This window comes from Pituophis catenifer, unplaced genomic scaffold (genome assembly GCF_029215685.1).
Source record: "Pituophis catenifer annectens isolate HBS135680 unplaced genomic scaffold, rPitCat1.0.hap2 SCAF_1, whole genome shotgun sequence".
NCBI classification, from domain to species: domain Eukaryota; kingdom Metazoa; phylum Chordata; class Lepidosauria; order Squamata; family Colubridae; genus Pituophis; species Pituophis catenifer.
The window spans coordinates 250,132,816-250,153,880 of record NW_027256881.1 but is presented as its reverse complement, the minus strand read 5'-3'; the positions used below and the strand labels follow the sequence as shown (position 1 = coordinate 250,153,880).

The following is a 21,065-nucleotide window of genomic DNA, read 5'->3' as shown; positions in this document are numbered from 1 at the left end:
ACACCAGTCTTGGAATTTTATCTTTGCTTTCTGTCCTTATTTTCTTTTTCTGATACTGTTGTGGTTCAGCATAATTACTTTACAATAAAGTAGAATTAGCTCATCTGTCATGTTTCCTGTTTGATCTACCTTGCAAAGCTGACAAAAGTTCTGTTTGAACTTTGGTAGAAGTTTGGAAGAAGAACTACCTAATTAAAATACCACTTGTTCTAGTACAAATGGCTGTAAGTCCTTTCTAGATATTAACTGCAACTGTAAAATTAAGCCATTTTCCTCAGGTCTGTAGTATTGGAGGAAAAGATTACTAAATTTTTCTTTTGTTTTATACTCTATGTGGTTTATAATCCTTTCAGATTGAAGTGGGTTATAAGCATTGTAAAATATATAAATACATGGTGTTCTCTTTTGCAGGTTTCTGTGATGGAATTTCAACAAATGACCTCATGTTACCTAATAATACAGTTGTAAGAACTGCAGCTGCTTCAGTTATCTTCACAGATAGCTGGTTGGTGTCAGATACATTGAAGTATATTGGAGAACCAAGAACCCATGAAGCTAACTGTTCAGCCATGAATTGTTCATTTTGCTTAAATATGTTGTTTAGCCAAACATTCAGCATCTGCCATCCTTATGTATGTTATCTTTGATTTCTACTTCAATTTTTTTGCTTGTTGATAAATCTGGTTTTATATTAATAATGGACAGTCAATTTATAGATTGCATTATGTTCATAAGAAGTTGCCCACCCTTGCAGTAGGACCAATGGGATATTTATTCAAGGGAAAATATTTTGGTGGTCTTGACACAACTTGAATGCAATGCAATATTTCTATTTGAAGTGGGATCCATAATTCACAATAATTCAGGAATGAATAGCTATTTATCATCTGAAATGATAGGTAGGAAGGAAGGAAGGAAGGAAGGTAGGTAGGTAGGTAGGTAGATAGATAGATAGATAGATAGATAGATAGATAGATAGATAGATAGATAAAGATAGATATAGATATGGCTGGTGGCCTTCTCTGTGGGGGCACCTACCCTATGGAACCAGCTGCCCCCAGAGATAAGGAGAATCCAAGACCTCGGTGCCTTCCGCCGTGCCCTTAAAATTTTCTTTTTTCAGCAAGCCGGCCTGGCTTAACGTATTTTTAAATATTTTTAATTGGTTTGTCATTTTAAACTGGGACCAAAGTGATATATATTCTTTTAATTGTTTTTAATGTTTGTATTGTATGTTTTTATCTGGCTGTACACCGCTCTGAGTCCCTCAGGAGAAGGTGCGGTATATAAATTTGAAATAAAATAAAATAAATAAATAAAATATACTGTAGATATATATATATGTTGTTTCTAATGATGCTGGTTGTCAACTGTCAGTTACTAATCCACATATATGTTTTTATGTGTGTTAAGGTTTCTCCAGCTTCTTTTTGTGATTTGTGGATCCAAGACAATGAATATATTCAGGATCCGTGTTTAGCACTGTCTGCTTATGTCGCCATGTGTAATAAATTTAATATCTGCATAGAATGGAGGAATTCTAGTTACTGTTGTAAGTATTAGTTATGAGACTATATATGTTGACCCCAATAAGGCTACATTACGGGAAGTTGATAAGAGAACGTAGTCTATGAAACGGAATAATATATTAGAACCTAAGTTCAAGTCCAAAATCAACCATTTTTTGAAATGTTAATCTTTGGGCACAGATTGTATTGCAAGTGCAAGTAAATATTGGAACAACCGGGGTTTTTTCAGAACAATAAAACTATATGAACAGAAGTACCATAAGTAACATCAGAGCAAATGATAAGATACATTAGCCATGAGTTGTGGGAAAAGGGCTTTGAGTGTGGAAATAAATTAATGGGATGAACTGTGAGCATGTCAAAGATTAAGCACCCCCAATTCTCCAGCTCTAAAATTCTTTTTATTTTACTTTCTAATGAGAAGGGGATAATACCACTGCTTATTAGTGTTAATGAATGTGTTTTATAACCTGGTGACTTCCATATTAATAGCAACACTATGTTAACACTGTGCTTCTTGTCTTGCTAGCCTTTCATTGTCCAGAAGGTTTCACTTATAAGGCTTGTATACATCCATGCCTCGCCCCAAGAACTTGTCAGAGTACAGAGTCAACTGTAGAAGATTCAGACTCTTGCTTGGTGCTCACTGAGGGTTGCACCTGTGCAGAAGGAACCATCCTTCATCGAATTCATTCAGCTCTCTGCATCCCGGAAGAGAAATGTGGTAGGTGCTAATTTTTTTTCTTCTGCAGCCTATGAGAAATATGTAATCCACCAGACAGCTGTGATAAAATTCATGTAACTGAATAGCCAATAGATCTTAGTTCATTCATAGAGGTAACTGCCTGGTGCAAGTAGTCAGGAACAGGAGTTGAGTTTAAAGTACTTCACGTTTATTACGTTCTACTATACACAAGAATCTGATCTACTAACAGTTTAGGCAAATAGGCACTAAATAAGAATCAATAGATTTCAAGGGAGGTTGGACTTAGGTCTCTTGCGGGAGTGGAATGACTCCAAACTGATGACGTATTTGACCTCACCCTCAGGATCAGCCTGGTCATCTCCTAGAGGAGCCTATTCATGAATGGAAGCAATTTTTAGTTTGTGAATTGTGCTTATATAGAGAGAAAGGTTTTATTTATTTATTTATTTATTTATTTATTTATTTATTTATTTATTTATTTATTTATTTATTTATTTATTTATTTATTTATTTGTCTTTGGATCAATATCTTAGTCTACAGAGATTCCTCTTTTTTAATGTCTATTTGGATATTAGAAATATTCTGCATATTCAGAAATACTTCCAAATTTATCTCTTGTGGATTATAATAGATATTAGAGACAAACCAAGTTTCACAACAATAGATGGCATAAGAATGACTGTAGTACATCAATAAACTAGAGATTACAGTGTAAGAATCCTAATGATTCAGTTTTTTATGAATTAGACTTACAACTGTTTGTATAGAAGTTGAAGCATATTATCTTTCTCTGTCTGTAGTGCTGTAACTGAAGCCTATAGCTATCTATGTGCTAGCATTGTTCACTCTAGAAGATTGTTGGTTGCCATTGTTTTTATTTATTACATTTGCATTCTGCCTGATTCCCAACAACTTTCGGTTTTGCATTCACATAAGCATTAGACACAATACTGCTGAACCAGTGTTAAAAATATTTTTAGAAAAATATTAATGCATGTAGTTTTTCTAAACAATTCAGCCTGTACAGATCATTCTGGAGTGCCTCGTGCAGTAGGTGAAATTTGGAAAACTTCCAGTAGTGATTGCTGCATGCACAAATGTGTGGACAGTGATACCATTGCTGCTGTGGAATACAATTGCTCTGTTAATTATGATGTCAGATGCCGGCGCTTTGGGGAAGTGGCTTTAATTGTCCCTGATGATCAGTCCTGTTGTCATCAGAAAGTCTGCAGTAAGTATTCTCACATATTCCAGTATTTGAATGGCTTTCTTTTAGGGAAAAAAAAAAAATAACAAGAACAAATGTTTTGTCTTTAAAGGGCATTTTTTTTAAAAAAAATCACACTAGTGGCAAGTGACTTGATTTGCATATAATTGAATATAATTTGAAGATTGTTTTTCATTCGTTTATAAGGCTGAGATCATTGAAAGCAAGGAAGAAAGTTGATAAAGGATGCATGAATAGGAATATTGACTGAAAACCAATGAGACAATCTGGAATTGTTTACAGCCTGACAAAATAGCTATTTAATTGCCATTAAAGTTGCTAAGATTACCAGGAAAATATACGTACTGCTTAAGGAAATCATAATGTCAGGGTTCCAAGTAATAGATCCATAGCAAGCAACCCTGTAAACCCTGAAGCTGACCCCTATTTAAGAAGGTAACCTAAATAACTTTCTGTTGAATTTGACTGAGTTGCAATTATCTTCTGGAAGAAGATACAGAACAATTAAAACTTGGACCACACGTTTTCTGAATAGTTTTTATCCCAGAGCTATAATTGCACTCAACAATGAACTAAAGGGCCACCATCAGTGAGCTGTTGGACAGCATTACTGTTTGTGGATGTTTGGGTGGTTTAGGGGTGGGGAATTGTGGTGGGTGGGGGAGGTGTTTGGGGATTGTTATGTGTGTTGAACCTGGTCTTTGGGTGTTAAGTGAATTTCTTTGTATGGGTATGCTGTGTATACATGCACAATGACAATAAAGTTATTATTATAATAATGTTCTCTTAATTTGATCAAAGAAATTTTACCAGTGAAACTAGTCTAGGCAGAATAAAGCTTGAACAATAATCTGGACAAGCACATTGACTGTTGTTTATACTTTCTAATTTCAGTTATTGTGAGCCAAAACCTTGAACACAGTGTTGCAGAAAAGTAGTACATAAAAATGATGGGATGAAATTATTTACAATATAGTCACAGGGTTGTTGTGGATAACATAGGAAGAGGAAGGAGTATTACATATATTCATTGCCTTGAATTATAAAAAATATTAACAGCAGGATATAAATAAACACATAATAGACAGTATATGATATGGGAATAGCAAAGTTGTTCAGATCTGATCACCTGACTATGTGTGTTGTGGTAAGGTGTCGGACTAAGGTACAAAGATCAAGGTTCAAGTCCACCCTCAGCCATGGAAGATCATTTAGTGACATAGGACTGTTTTCTCTTAGCCCAACTCATTCATAATGTTGCTCTGGAGAAAAATGGGAGGAATTCCTGAAGGAAGGGGATCATAAATCTAACAAATAAATACTAATGTCAGTTCTGGAAATTCTGGACTACTTGACCAGTAAATTACTACAGTTCCCCTTATCTAATCATTCTGAGGTCAGTGAAAATAAAAAAGAGGAGGGGGTCAACTTATTTTCCAAAGTACCAGAAGGCCAGACAAGAAACAATGGATGGAAACTAATCAAGGAGAAAAGCAACCTGGAATTAAGGAGAAACTTCCTACCATGCCCACCAAGCCACCCCCACCAAGCCACCCACACAGTAAATTTTTTTGAAACCCACCACTGCCATCTTTGCATTATTTTCCTATCCTGAATTAAAAGAATCTTTTTTATGCAGTTTGTTTTCTGAGAAACGTATATGTATATATGAAAAAAAAAGTTGACTGCAATTGCCTATTGAAATCTGCTTCTGTTTGCTTGACTCCAGGATCTTCTACAGGGCATGGCAGTACTGAGGTTTAATAAATTTATAATTGTCAATATTTCTGTGGCAATGTTTAGTGTGGGTGCCAAAATGCAGCACATGTTTAAAGCTACACTCAGCAGTATTTTTTTTTAATTTTTTTTTGGGTCTGTTTGGCTATCCATAAAGCTTGCAATCAAAGCCTTTGTGACACCCTGGTTCCTGAATGCAAAGTCTTAGAGAAACTGGTAACCTATTATCAAGATAATTCCTGCTGTCCAAATTATACATGTGGTAAGTATTGAATTTAAAAAAAAAACATTTTCAAAATAATCTCTACTGGTTTGTATAAAGTTTTCAATAAGTGATGCAAGGATAGTTCAAATTCCATCATTTGAGCAAAACCAGGAGGTGATTCACCAGCCCTTTCTTCTCTATTTAAAAACCTTTGGGCTGGCATGGCCTGCACGTGACGCATCCGGCCTGAGGGCCGCCAGTTTGACACCCTGGGTCACTAGAGAATTGTGCACGTGAGAAATCATGGGAGGACCTTATCTGGGACTACTGGCAAGAAATGAATCAGAACCAGAAAGAAAACTAAGTCAGTTGAGAATAAGGCTTTCTTAAGTAGACAAGTCTCAGTGAAGAGAATGAATGGTTTAGGGTCCAGGTGAGATCAGAACTCAAATGTCTTAGGGCTGAAAGTGAATGAACTCACCAAACTGAAATTCAGAAAGCATTGGGAGTCAAAAGGAATTAAGAGGGAACTTTGATTAAAAGTTGCAAACTATGGTAGTCAAGGATTTGTCAAGATTAGCTATCTGGAAAAGCAAGCTGAGAGAAATTTCTCTTTGCAGAATTTCTCCTAAAGGAGAAGTTCTAGGCCAGAATTTGCATTTCTTAATCTTGTCATTTGGAAATTGGCCACTGGTAGTTTTTAATTGTCTTTTGTCTAGTTAAAATCTTGTAAGCCATTATATGTGATCTGAACTCAGATACGGACCATCAGTTCTGCCTTCTGGTTTTCCCATCGCTTTCAGTGGGAGACTAACGTTTGAGATACTGTACTGTTCGTATTTTTGTCAGAATTCAATGCTTTATTCCATCCAGTTACAATTGTTTTGTCTATACAAGATGAAAAGATGTTTTACTTGTTCTTATTTATAATGAATTAAAATCAGAAGATAGAAGCTTTTGTTTTCATTTTCTTAAGAAAAGACAGGATGCTATTCTCTAGCTACCTGTTTTACCAAGGCCAGAAGGTAATGCTACAGGGTATAATTTTCCATGATGGTGATCACGATCATTATTATTCCTCCTCCTCTCCAGTTTATGGGACCCTCCTCTCCCAATAGCAAAACCAATCTTAAGGGAGAGGACCCTGGATAAGGCAGTTTCTTTCTCCAGGAAGTGCTGTGTAACAATAATAGGAAGATGAATTATGATGAAAGGGTGGCAGTCCCGGTCAGGGGCTCTAACAACAATTCTTATTGTTAAGAAAAATAGAATGGCAACCCAGCGTATACAAGTAGTCCTCAACTTATGACCACAATTGAGCTCAAAATGTATGTTACTAAGTGAGAAATTTGTTAAATAAGTTTTGCCCCATGTTATGACGTTTCTCACCACATTTGTTAAGTGAATCACTTAAATTAGAAACACGGTTGTTAAGTGAATCTGGTTTCCCCATTGACTTTGCTTGTCAGAAGGTCGCAAAAGGGAATAATATGATTCTGGGACATCGCAACTGTCATAAATGTGAGTCAGTTGTCAAGCATCCAAATGTAAACCACATGACTATGGGGATGCTGCAACGGTCATAAGTGTGAAAAATGATAATAAGTCACTTTTTTCAGTGCCGCCGTTGTAATTTTGAACAGTCACTAAATGAACTGTTGTAAGTCAAGGACTACCTGTACTAGATATTCTTCTGGAAATTAATAATAGTACAGTAATACAAATGAGCACTTGTTCAAGTTTTATTTTACTTTATTTGGCTTGTTTATGTTCTGCTTATTTCAGAATGTGATCCAGAAAAATGTAAGTCTATGGAACAAATTCCCCATTGTCAATCCGATCAAACTTTGGTTGCTGCCCATGTGGAAGGCACCTGCTGCTTCTCTTATATTTGCTGTATGTCAGATTTAATTCTTACTTACACATTAATGCCTCAAAGATATAATAGTATCTTAGATCAATAATACCTGTTGTTTCATGCATCACATCATACATTCCTGTATCCATATTGCTTCCAAAAAACATTTGGTGACTCAGGGCCATTTTAATTTTTTTTTGTGGGCGGGGAGTGATTTGAGACTTAGTTAGTAATGAGAGTAAAGGTGAGGTTTCTTTAAAAGGACAAGGAGGAGAAGAAGAGAAAGAAAAAAAGATCATTTTTGATTTTAAGAATTGCAAAAATGGGAGTTATGCAGGGGTGAAATGCTCCCGGATCAGACTGGATCGCCCGATCCGGTAGCAATCTTGGCCGGTGGTTTGGCGATCCAGTAATGATGGCAGAGCAAAGCTCCGCCCACCTGCCTGCGTGTTTTTTACCTTCTGCGCATGTGCAGAAGGATTTGCGCATGTGCAGAAGGTCTGTGTGCAAATGTGATGCACATGAGCGAAGCGATCGCATGCGCACGGCGGGTGCACTTCCGAACCCGTAAGGAAGGTAAGTAGATTTCACCCCTGGAGTTATGTTTGAATCCTGTATACATATTGTATTACTTCAGTGATCAATCCTGAAGTAATGTTTACTTACTGAAATTTCTCACTTGTGAACAATTGCCTAAAAATGATATTGTAATGGTGCACTGAAAGCTTAACTGAATAAGAGCTGAATAAGTACCTCCCTCCTTCTTGTAGTAAAATTTGTATTCATCAGTTTGTGTAATAGGTAAGATAAGATAACCTTTATTGTCATTTTTTACTGTGAGCACACTGGACACATTAAAAAGGAAATTCTGTTTTCATTTGTGGTAGACTAAAAGGTTAAAAGGAAGTAAAATGTAGTTCACGAAACTGTATGCAATTAAAGAAAACAGAATAATAAAAAATAGCTGACTTTATTTTCAGATAAATTATATTTTACTATTTTAGCCTGTGGCATTTGTTCTGATCAAATTCCCACATGTCAAGAAGGAGAAAGACTCACTGTGGATGGCAATACCACTGACAGATGTTGCCCTGATTATCAGTGTGGTGAGTTTGTTCTCAGAAGTTATCTTAATTATTCTGCACTGATTGTTCTGAGCTATAAAAATTGTCATGAATTAAATTTTTTATTAATCTCCATTATCAATGTAGTTATGCAAGAAAGATAGAAGATTAATGTATTAATGCATATTGTTTATCAGTTTTTATCTATATATCTTAAGGTGTACATCAGTAAATAGTTAATACTGAGAGGTTAAACACACAATTTAAACATTTTATTTTTGTGTGATTTAATAAGTATCACCTTGACTATTTTTCATTCAAATGAAATTCTTCCATTTCAAGAATCTGAGGATAAAACCACATTTGTCTTCTATTTTTAACTTGCAGTCTGTGAAACCTTTCATTGTCCTGAGTTTAAATGTATGTTGGGAATGTCCTTGATAGAAGTTTGGAGTCCGGAAAAATGTTGTCCATATCATAGATGTGGTAATTATGTTTTTTCCCCATTTATCCCCATTTATCTTCAAGCATTTTTTTTGGAAGTACAAAAATCAATGGTGTTGAATTAAAATTATAACTATGGTTCAGACCAATCAAGAAATGTGGTAGGTTAACACTGCATAGTTTTTAGAGTTGTTTTATTGCCTAGAAAGTTTTCCTTAGTCTCCAAAATATCTGTTACAACTTATAATTAAATTATTTGTAAAATAGCAATAGACTTATATATATAGCACCTTGTAGTGCTTTACAGCCCTCTCTGTGCAACTTACAACATCAGCTTATCGCCCCAACAATCTGGGCCCTCATTTTACCAACCTTAGAAGAATGGAAGGCTGAGTCCATTGGGATTGAACTCCTGGTTTTGGGCAGGGTTAGGCTGCAATACTGCACTCTAACCACTGCTCCACCTGAGCTCATAAATGTTCATTATTGGGCTTTGATCTACAACCAATGTTACTAATATGCAAAATCATTATTTGCTCCTTTGCAATAGAATTATAGTCAGGGCCAACATAGATAAGGTGAACATAAAAATTCCATTGAACAGTTAGAGAATTGTTTACATACACTGAATAAATATTGAATGTATGAAATGTATTTATTCAATCTATATAGTTGCCCATCTCGGGCACAAAGCCAAATTTCCAAGGCTTTCTGAAATACTAACAGAGACCAGGTCAATCTAATCTCAGGGGTGGGGAGGTTAATATATCAAAGGGTGGGTGCCATGTTTAAGCACAAATGACTTTGAGAGACAAGATTAAATGCCGCAGACTAAGCAAAAGTTGAATGAGAGAAAGTTGAGCCTGTAGAAAGAATTGGGGTATGGCAAACGTCTCAGAAGGAGCTCTCCTAAGTTTCTTGGACTGCAAAGGGGAGGAAGAAGAAGTGCACTTTCAGGCTTGCAAGATTGATGTTTGCCTTGTGAGGAGGGAAGACAAGAAGTGGTTGCTCTATCCTTCTCGCAGGATTACATTAACAAAATCATTGTTACAGTACTTACAAACATCAGTTCGTTGAGTGAAGTGCTCTCTCTTCTTTGAAAGTTTATACTATAATGAATCTTCAAAATATTTACAGTGTCACAATTTTTTGTGCAGTGTTGTTTGTGTTGTTTGAACAATATAATTTTTAAAAAATACATTTGATGGATGTTTCGCTGCATTCACATCTTATGGATAGCTTTGTGAGGACTGATTTTCTCTTCTTTAATTTACTATTTTAGAATGTGCATGTGATACAATTCCAAAGCCTCAGTGTAAACTGGTAAGAAATCTTACTGAAATATACCTAAATTATCTGCAACCTAATATTGTTATTTTTTAGAATTTAGAGTATACTTAGATCTTTTGAATTCATTCATGTATGTACAGTCAGGTCCATAAATATTGGGACATCGACACAATTCTAACATCTTTGGCTCTATACACCACCACAATGGAGTTGGAATGAAACAAACACAATGTGCTTTAACTGCAGACTGTCAGCTTTAATTTAAGGGTATGTACATCCAACTCAGGTGAACGGTGTAGGACTTACAGCAGTTTGCATATGTGCCTCCCACTTGTTAAGGGACCAAAAGTAATGGGACAGAATAATAATCATAAATCAAACTTTCCCTTCTTAATATTTGGTTGCAAATCCTTTGCAGTCAATCACAGCCTGAAGTCTGGAACGCATAGACATCACCAGACGCTGGGTTTCATCCCTGGTGATGCTCTGCCAGGCCTCTACTGCAACTGTCTTCAGTTCCTGCTTGTTCTTGGGGCATTTTCCCTTCAGTTTTGTCTTCAGCAAGTGAAATGCATGCTCAATGGGATTCAGGTCAGGTGATTGACTTGGCCATTGCATAACATTCCACTTCTGTCCATTCAAAAACTCTTTGGTTGCTTTTGCAGTATGCTTTGGGTCATTGTCCATCTGCACTGTGAAGCGCTATCCAATGAGTTCTGCAGCATTTGGCTGAATGTGAGCAGATAATATTGCCCAAAACACTTCAGAATTCATCCTGCTGCTTTTGTCAGCAGTCACATCATCAATAAATACAAGAGAACCAGTTCCATTGGCAGCCATACATGCCCACGCCATGACACTACCACCACCATGCTTCACTGATAAGGTGGTATGCTTAGGATCATGAGCAGTTCCTTTCCTTCTCCATACTCTTCTCTTCCCATCACTCTGGTACAAGTTGATCTTGGTCTCATCTGTCCATAGGATCTTGTTCCAGAACTGTGAAGGCTTTGTTAGATGTTGTTTGGCAAACTCTAATCTGGCCTTCCTGTTTTTGAGGCTCACCAATGGTTTACATCTTGTGGTGAACCCTCTGTATTCACTCTGGTGAAGTCTTCTCTTGATTGTTGACTTTGACACACATACACCTACCTCCTGGAGAGTGTTCTTGATCTGGCCAACTGTTGTGAAGGGTGTTTTCTTCACCAGGGGAAGAATTCTTCGGTCATCCACCACACTTGTTTTCCGTGGTCTCTCGGGTCTTTTGGTGTTGCTGAGCTCACCGGTGCATTCCTTCTTTTTGAGAATGTTTCAAACAGTTGTTTTGGCCACGCCTAATGTTCTTGCTATCTCTCTGATGGGTTTGTTTTGTTTCTTCAGCCTAGTGATGGCTTGCTTCACTGATAGTGACAGCTCTTTGGATCTCATTTTGAGAGTTGACAGCAACAGATTCCAAATGCAAATAGCACACCTGAAATGAACTCTGGGCCTTTTATCTGCACATTGTAATTGGGGTAATGAGGGAATATCACACACCTGGCCATGGAACAGCTGAGAAGCCAATTGTCCCATTACTTTTGGTCCCTTAACAAGTGGGAGGCACATATACAAACTGCTGTAAGTCCTACACCGTTCACCCGAGTTGGATGTACATACCCTCAAATTAAAGCTGACAGTCTGCAGTTAAAGCACATTGTGTTTGTTTCATTCCAACTCCATTGTGGTGGTGTATAGAGCCAAAGATGTTAGAATTGTGTCGATGTCCCAATATTTATGGACCTGACTGTATGTATGTTTCATCAATTGTTGTAATTATAGTACCTGTTTAATAAAACAAGTACATATTGCAAATAAATGTCCATTGTAACATCCATTCCTGTACATGAGGGCTGTATATATTAATTAAATGCTCTTGGTAGCATTCAACAAAGTGAAAAGAGAGGTTGCCTATTACTCTGACATGCATTTTTCGTCTGAGAAAAGTTAACAACATGTACATTTGGGGGTCTTGGAGACTGGGAATATCACGTTGACTCAGTATGTTCAATAGGAGTAAGTCCCATTGATCTCTTCAACACTGACTTTTGTTAAACAAGAGCAGAATTAATTAGTAAATGTTAGTAATTCAAGTAACATATCCTAGAATCTCAAAGTTAGTGATTTATATAAGACATCTTTGGAATTAGATTTCCTTCTGGATATATATGTATAGGAATAATATAGCAAAGAATTCTGACGGAACTGGGCTTTTTACTTTATTTTTTTAAGTTAGAATCCATAATCCTGTTAGGAAGCACAGTAAACAGAAGCACTGATATTGAAGAACAATATTTATGGGATAATATTGATATTTTTTCTGATGTGAACAGGGAGAGAAAATGGTCTTAGATGAAAAATTCCAGAACAATACAGAAAATGTTTGTCACTGCGCTAAATACAAATGTTGTAAGTTAACCCATTTTTCTTTTGAAAGCTCTAATTTGTATTAGTATGAATAATGTTTCTATTTATAAACCAGGCATTTTTAAGGCAGCATAATATACAATTCATATTTAAAAATCATGCTAGAATAAATTTTTTTTTATAAGCATATGCTATTTCCCTGCAATTTGAAGACTTGAAAATAGCTTCAAGGAGAATTGAATGGATATGTTTGTGGCTAGCTCCATTGTTTTACGACTGCTGTAGGATTCTGTTGATAAAAGTCAGGAGAAGGTCATGAGTAAATACTATTGTGTTCATTTTCTTTCATTAGTGATGTTTATGAATATTTAAGCATTTTGTTTGTCTCACTTTCTTTGCTTGAAATAGCAATATTATTTCAAGTGTGTGAACAATTTTACATAATGTTATTCATATTTGTTGAAATTTTTCCAGCAAAAGACAAAGTATGTCTGAACAATGAAAGAGGCATTCTGCTTCCAGGACAATCCATTGTTGAACACTCATCTGCTGGCATTTGTCACACTTCATACTGCACAAGTATACTTGACCCTGTTACCAAGTTCTATCGGATAAATACCTCCATTATTGATTGTGCAGCAAGGTGCAAATCTGTAAGAAGTTCAAAATTAAACTATAAGTTTTCTCTTTAATAAGTTCTATAAGTTAAAAAAGAAAGAAAGAGGACATTAATGGCAAGATGAATCCATCCAATCCTCCACCTGAATGTGCTAGAACAGTCCTTGAATTTGACTGTTCCCTGAATAATAATCTAAAGTCTTTGAGTCCCTCACCTGAGATGCAAAGTCCCATGCTCCAACTCTTCAACTATGTGAAGAAGGTTTAAGTGTCAGTAACCTGATTATGTGTCACATTAACACTTAGTGACCACATAGATCCGTGATAGCGAACCTATGGCATGTGTGCCACAGGTGGCACATAGAGTCTTATCTGCGGGCACACCAGCCATTGCCCCAGTCCAGCTCCACTATGCATGCATGCCTGCCTCCCACTGGCCAGCTGGTCTTCGGGTCTCTGCCCGAAGATCAGAGGCGGTGCATGCGCGGGGGCACTCGCATTGCATTTTGGGGGTACCACGTGAGGCCCCCCGTGCCCTATTTTGGGTCTGGAAAGCCGCCTGCACGAACTTTGATGCCAAAATGGGACAAGGGGGGGAACCGGGGTGCATGCGCAGGGGCAGGGCGCATGAGCAGTGGGGCACTCGCATTGCATTTTGGGGGTTTGGGCACTTGCGCATGCATTTGTGGGTGCGCGTGCTTTGGACACTCAGCACCAAAAAGGTTAACCATCACTGACATAGATAGACCTTCTCCTGTATAAACTATCCCTGGTCTAGTCTTCCCAAGATAAACCCAGCCGTCTTGCTGCTGGTTATTTTCTTAAAGAATAGAGAGGATGGCCTTGATGGACAGAGGGAAGGTCTCTTACCAAGGGAACAATCAGATAAATATGGCTTGAGCCCATACCAAGAAAGAGATTTATAAACATGTCCTCCATGCTTCACATGAAGGTAAAAGAAGTTCAGATTTGCACGTTTTTGCTATTATAGCTGTTCTAACAATACTAGTTTTAGGCCCCATGGTGTCTATTTCTTGGTTTGGTCTACCTTACACGGCTGATGTCTCTTTTTCTTCTTCCTTTCTACCTTTCCCAGTATTACAGACTTTTAAAGAGAACTAGGTCTTAATGTAATGCAGGAATGTCAAACTTGTGGACCGCAGGCCGGATGCGCCACGCGCTGGCCATGCCCATCCCCGGTTTAGCGAACGGGAAAAAAGTCACATACGTCACATGACGACAATGTGACACTGCAAGTTTGACACCCTTGATGTAATGTGTCTAAAAGACAATAACTTGAGCCTGGTCATTGTGCCTCAAGTGAGAACTCTGGATTGATGTATTCTGTTCACATTTCCTACTCTGTTGCAATGGGAAAAATGAAGTGAAGCAGTAGTTGCCCTTTCAAGTCAAACCGCTCATCCAGAAAGACCCACAATGAATTTTAAGCAGCAGTAAACCTAGATAATCTAAGTCCAAGTCAAAGTAGCCACTGAAGTACACTGTAGTTTAATACAATGATTTTTTTTTTTTAAATAAGCAATTCTGCTGAAGTTCCCAGGAAAGCAAAGTGTCTCTGTGTGCACATACATTTTGCAGAAAGCTGGGGAAGCCTTTCAAGGACTGGTGGCTTTAATGCTTTGAGGACGGCTGGTTTGTTCATACCAAGACATTTTGTAAAGCTCCCCTTAACAAAGTTTTGTTAATTTATTATATACTTTCCATGAACATAGTGAATACAGTACAGAGCAATTATAGTATTGTTGTGGGGTTTTTATTCTTGTAATTTTGCTGTTTGTTTTCAATTATATTTAATATTTTATCTTTATCCTTTTTTAGCATCAAGTATATGAACGTCCAAAGGATCTAACAACTTGCTGTGGAAAATGCAAGAATGTGTCTTGTGTTCACACATTCACCAATGGAACAATTTCATACTTTAAGGTACATGCTTTTATTTTTTTAAAGAAAGGAGAGGGTGTGAAAGATCCTTGGTGCTCTCTGAGTTTGGTTGTTTTCTTGCAGACGTTTCATTACCAAAACTAGATAACTTTGGCAGTGCCAGTAGGAAGTTAGATTTGCTTCCATTTTACATTGTAGTGTTTTCCCTGTCAGTGTTGGTGGAGTGATTTTGGTAGTTCTTTGATTGGGTTGTTGACTGTTAGCTTGTTTGGCAGTTCCTTAATTGGGGTATTGTTTGCTTCTTGATTGTTAATATTAATCTTGGTGTCAATCTCTGGGTGTTGATGGTTGGTGATGAGGTGATTTGGTCTTTTTGTTTCTTTTTTGGCTTGTTGAGTGTCTCTTTTGAATGGTTTGTAATTGTTGTTTATATCTATTTGCCTGTTGATGGCCAATTTGTCAGAGTACCAGGTTTCCAGAAATTCTCTAGCATTTTTGGACTTGGTTTGGTCTAAGATGGACAGAGTTTCCCAGTTGAAACTATGGTTAAGTCTGTCCATGTGTTATGAAATTAAGGAGTTTTCATCATGTCTTCTGACTGCTCGTTGGTGTTCATGGATGTATTGTGCTAGTCTTCTGCCTATTTGTCCTACGTAGTAGCTATTGCAGTCTTTACACTGTATGTTGTAGGTCACTTCTGTTTTTTCTTCCTGGGCTACTAGGTCTTTTGGTTTATTTGGGATATTTTGGGTGGCTCTGTAGGGGCTGTCAATTGATTAACTAAGTGCAAATTTTGAGTTTAATTTGCAGCTCCAAATACTACTCTTATCTCTTTTTACTAATCATAGTGATCTGAAACCAGATGGTATTCTGGAAATACAAAGTTGTGCATACTTAACTTTATGATATATTTAGTAGCATGATAGATTTAATGTCATGAATCCCGAATATGTTTAATAGCTGACCAGAGCCATTCTACAATCCATTACAAAAGACCCAACTGTGCATCACTCCCAAATACTTCAAATCCTAGTGAGCATAACTTAGATGAACTTATAACTCACAGAACACAAGGAAATGCTGATCTTGCTGGTGAGCTAACACAATTCCTGATCATTCTTCATAGTGGCATTTCTTCATAGTGAAAGTTGTGTATACAGCACGATAAACAGTGAGTCTAATTTGCTATCCAAGAATAATGATTATTGTATGGCACTGTTCTTTATTGGTAAGTAGGTTTTGGTACTGATTTACTCTTCACATAGATCAACATTGCTATGCACATTATATTGACCCCATTCAACTATGGAAGGATTTGATAAGGATTAATATAATTACTGCATACAGCTACAAAAAAAAAAAATTCTGAAAGAGACCCAAAGCATACATTGCATTGAACATTAAGAAAAAGAGTGATAGCACAGCAGAGCTTTTGGCATTTGGTCCTGTTTTTCTAACATTCTGCATAACACTGCAGTACTTTTATATTTCTGATAATGCTTTTTTTAAATATTTTGTAGCCTGGGTCAAGTTGGACCTTAAACTGTCTCAAATATGATTGCATAAATACACCAGTTGGATCAGTTCTAATTACATCACCCATCAGCTGTCCACCTTTTAATGAAACAGAATGTGTGAAGGTTAGTGTTTCAACATATTTCTTTTCATGTGATTTTATGGGGACCATAAAATTATTGCAAGCAGATGCATTGCAAAATATTTATAGCTGAAGACTGGAATATAGTTTAGTTTTTTTCATGGGAAGCATTATTTCTCCTGACTCTTACATCTATAGCTATAGAGCACTTCTATCTGTATTACTTTAGGTTTCATAATAGCAGCTAGGCTCAGCTCTAATTATGTTGTTCATATACAATTAGAAATATAATGAATAATTTTACAGTGTGTATATATAGTGCATCTGACTTTTGTTTTTGTATATATTTAGATTGGAGGATACATTGTCCCATTCCTTGAAGGATGTTGCAAGACATGTAAGTTGCTACTGAAGCGTCAGTATTTGGGGACATGAAAGGGAAGAAATTTTAAACATTGATTATCATCAATAGCAGTGTAAACAATAAAAGGTGTCTATTAAATGTTTGTAAAATAAGTAATTCTCTGACTCTAGTCTTCATTTATAGAGTTTTAAAGGCATTTTATTTAGTGGAATTTCTCAGTTTGTATATTGTCAATACAAATTTTAAAAATATTATTGGTTATTGGATAAACAGATCCCAGTTTTTGAAGGAAACATTTCCGGATACCTGAAGCTAGGATGAAACAAAGTGTATCTGTAATAAAAATAGTATCTTCACTAGTGATGAGTGGATAGTTTGTTAATAATGGGTTTTTTAAAATTATCATTTTTAATGCATATGTTATTCAGCACAGTCATCCATAGACAATCAACAATACTGTTGATAGCATAAGTAAAGATAAAATGCTGAATACTGATTTGGGGCATCTATTCATCATGTATAATATGTTCAATTTGTAATGTCCTTAGGTTCTGGAGTATCATTTTTGCTCCCATTCCCTGTTAGCCCAATTACACCTACACCTAGCCTTAAGTGTAATACAGGTACATTTTCTTGGAAATCAGTAGGAATGAACCAAACAGAGCCATTGTTGATTTCTAACAATGTACTCCCTCCAAGAAACATAATGACTTGGTGGCGCAGCAGACTAAAGTGCTGTTAAGTAGCACCAGCTGCCTGCAATTACTGCAAGTTCAAATCTCACCAGGCTCAAGGTTGACTCAGCCTTCCATCATTTCGAGGTAGGTAAAATGTGGGCCCGGATTGTGGGGGCAATAAGCTGACTTTGTATAAAAAGAACACCGCTTGGGGGGGGCTGAAAGCCCTACTAAGCAGGTATATACAAAAGTATGAAGGCTATTGTTTAACGCATTGTAAGCCGCCCTGAGTCTCCAAAGAAGGGCGGCATATAAATCAAACCAATAAATAAATAAATAAATAAACAATAAATAATGCCCCTCCGGTCACAAAACCTGATTTAAAAGAGCTGCATTGTAGTACTAACTGCTCATTCTTCAGATTTGCTCACATCTTTTCATTTTGCACTGTATGGGCAGTGCATTGTTGTTAGCCAACAATGTACTGTTGACAGTAAGCATTTACATAGCATTTAATTTGCTGCATAATTTATTTTATTTGCTTAACTGATAATTAAGTAATTTCAACACTGCTGTAGAACATAGAAATATTTTTTTGCTTATTAAAGCTTGCTAATCAAATAACACTTCTGCTGAGAGCATGGCATGTTTCCAATGTTATATCCTAAATAAATATCTGAATATTCTCATTTATTATATTATATTAAGAGTCGTGGTGGCGCAGTGGTTAGAATGCAGTACTGCAGGCTAGTTCTGCTGACTGCTGGCTGCCAGCAGTTCAGCAGTTCGAGTCTCACCAGCTCAAGGTTGACTCAGCCTTCCATCCTTCCGAAATTGGTAAAATGAGCACCCAGATTGTTGGGGGCAATAGGCTGATTCTGTAATCCATTTAGAGAGGGCTATAAAGCACTATGAAGCATAGTGCTATTGCTATAATACTTCTAAGTATTATACATAATACTTAGTACATAAGTCTATTGCTATTGCTATAATACTTCTAATATAGAAGTATTAAAAACAACAATCTGGCATTAGGAGAAAAACGAAGAACAATCAAATGTATAGTTATAAACATACTAAATATGATATGAAAATACAGGATTCAGCCATCTAGGGAAGCCAAAATATGGAGCCATTAATAAATTAATTATAATTATGGCTTTAGTAAAAGAAATGTTTGTAGCTCAGGATTGAATGAGGAGTCCTTAGTGCTCTCTGAGCTTGCTTGTTTTCTTGTAGATGTTTCATTTACTCAAACTGTGTAATATCATCTGTGCTACTGGATTGATGGACTAGCACTGATGATGTTTTGGCTAATGAAACGTCTGCCAAAAAAGAAGCAAGCTCAGAAAGCAGCAAGGACTCCTCAATTATGGCTTTGTTGTCTTTTATGGGGATGAAACTACAGTCCTATGCTACATATCACACTGAATTAAATTAATCAAATTATGCTAGTTACACATGTTGGGGATAGGAAGCACCTTTCCTGCTATGCCAATCATGCAGCTTAGCTTGATTGCAAACTGCTTACTGTATTTAAAACAGAGAGCCAGTTCAAGAGAAATGAGATAAATAGAAGGTTATTTAGAAAATGGTGTAGCTGAATTGTCCCAATCCTACAGTTGCATCTCATTTGTTTAATTTTATGTGACCAGTTTATCAATAATGGCTCTTCCTTCCATCACATTGTTGAATTGTGGAATTGAATTGAGACTTGACTCACAAGGTCATACGTAATACTCACAATACTGTATCAGATAATTTAAACACAATTCTCAAATTCCTTACATAAGTTAAATTAAACATTATTATATTACATTATTGCATTAAACTCCTTACATTTACTAAATGTGTTGCAAATTTCAGCAGAATAGCATATATGCATAGCTATGTATGTTAAACATTATAAATATTGAATAGACACATTATGTTGATTTATATATTTACCATGCCCACTTCGTTGTACAGTGTTACTTCACCTAGATTAAACTACTGTCAGAGCTTTTATTTCAGATTCTGGAGTAAGGTATAAATACTACACAGTTTGAAGACTTTGGGTTAAATCCATTAACTTATGTTTGTCAATCTGAATTCTTAGAAGTCTGAGCTGATATCCCAAGATTTTAAAATAAATGCATATGATTATGTTTTTGCCACTTTGAAAGTGGACATCCGGCAGCTGTGTAAGTTTCACTCCCTTTAGTGGTAACTGTACCAGAACAAAGCATAATATTTATAGTATCTATAAATTTCTAGTGTTTTGGGCAACCCTTTTTTTTTTAACCCTTATTTTAAAAAATCCTAATTTAAAAGTTATAAATACAATAGCATCAGTAGTTACTTAATTTCTTTTCATAATTATTTAATATTTTTTTCTTAGCATATTTTATCCCCTTTTGGGGTACAGATGTGCATAGAGACATTCATATTTTCCAAACAATTCATTATTGTAGGCAAAGAAGATGGAAAATTCTGTAAAAAAGTGACTGTTAGGATGACAATACGCAAGAATGATTGTCGAAGTAATACACCGGTAAGCATTGAACCATTACTGTTTGCATCAGCTCTGTTAATGTTTGGAAGTCATGCACCTATTAAGCCATTTTATTTACTGGGTTTTTTGTGTGTATTTATTCCCAGGTAAACATTGTTTCCTGTGATGGAAAATGTCCTTCTGCAAGCATATATAATTATAACATTAATACATATGCAAGATTCTGCAAATGTTGCAGAGAACTGGGACTACATAGGCGAACTGTACAGTTATATTGCAGTGGTAACTCAACCTGGGTCAGCTATATAATTCAGGAACCCACAGACTGCTCTTGCCAATGGTCATGAAGCAATGCTAAAAGAGACCTGTTTCTTTAAACAGCTTTGGAGGCAATTAATTTTATTCCCAGAATAAATTCAGAATGTTTAACAGTTCATCACTTGACAATGCAGCTATCTATTGTTAAAACAAGAATTACTTTTAAAGATGAGTATATGTCATTACATTTTTATTGTTCTCCTTAACAGATGGATGTTTGACATTAATGTTATATTTTTAATATGCAACCCCATAAGAAAATGATGCTTTACTGGAATGTTCAGTATTTTTCAATGTTAGTTCATCCTATATAATTGGCTATTTATATAACTGTATAGATGGTTTACTTGTATGAACAGTAGAATTTGTGAAAAGATAGTGGACAATGCCTTGACAAATATACTGTAGCTGTGGGTCAAATTATCCTATCGATGGGAATTATTACCATTCTTTACCATAAATTTATTAGTAATGTTGCGTTGTTCATATGAGGAGGTTGTATTAAATATGAGAACAGATTGAGGATTATAATCCTGTAGATCCACTTAAAAGAGTGGTATCACATCTCTGACAGGTAAAAGTGGGCCTTTTTAGTCCAAAATACTTTTCATGGAAACAAAACAAAAAGAA

The 21,065-nt window shown here is 36.2% G+C and overlaps 1 protein-coding gene across 1 annotated transcript in view; it reads left to right on the top strand.

Moving 5' to 3' along the window:
- OTOG (otogelin) overlaps positions 1-20,464 on the top strand; it is a 99,250-nt gene extending 78,786 nt beyond the window's left edge. Inside the window, exons 40-55 of the mRNA XM_070935098.1 lie at positions 412-632; positions 1,414-1,552; positions 2,059-2,253; positions 3,255-3,467; positions 5,359-5,463; positions 7,192-7,302; positions 8,269-8,370; positions 8,716-8,814; positions 10,055-10,095; positions 12,432-12,507; positions 12,940-13,118; positions 14,923-15,027; positions 16,506-16,625; positions 16,934-16,979; positions 20,077-20,156; positions 20,264-20,464. Of these exons, the coding sequence (XP_070791199.1) occupies positions 412-632; positions 1,414-1,552; positions 2,059-2,253; positions 3,255-3,467; positions 5,359-5,463; positions 7,192-7,302; positions 8,269-8,370; positions 8,716-8,814; positions 10,055-10,095; positions 12,432-12,507; positions 12,940-13,118; positions 14,923-15,027; positions 16,506-16,625; positions 16,934-16,979; positions 20,077-20,156; positions 20,264-20,464 (2,033 nt within the window). The remainder of the gene's footprint in view (positions 1-411; positions 633-1,413; positions 1,553-2,058; positions 2,254-3,254; positions 3,468-5,358; positions 5,464-7,191; positions 7,303-8,268; positions 8,371-8,715; positions 8,815-10,054; positions 10,096-12,431; positions 12,508-12,939; positions 13,119-14,922; positions 15,028-16,505; positions 16,626-16,933; positions 16,980-20,076; positions 20,157-20,263) is intronic.
- Positions 20,465-21,065: the final 601 nt, after the last annotated feature.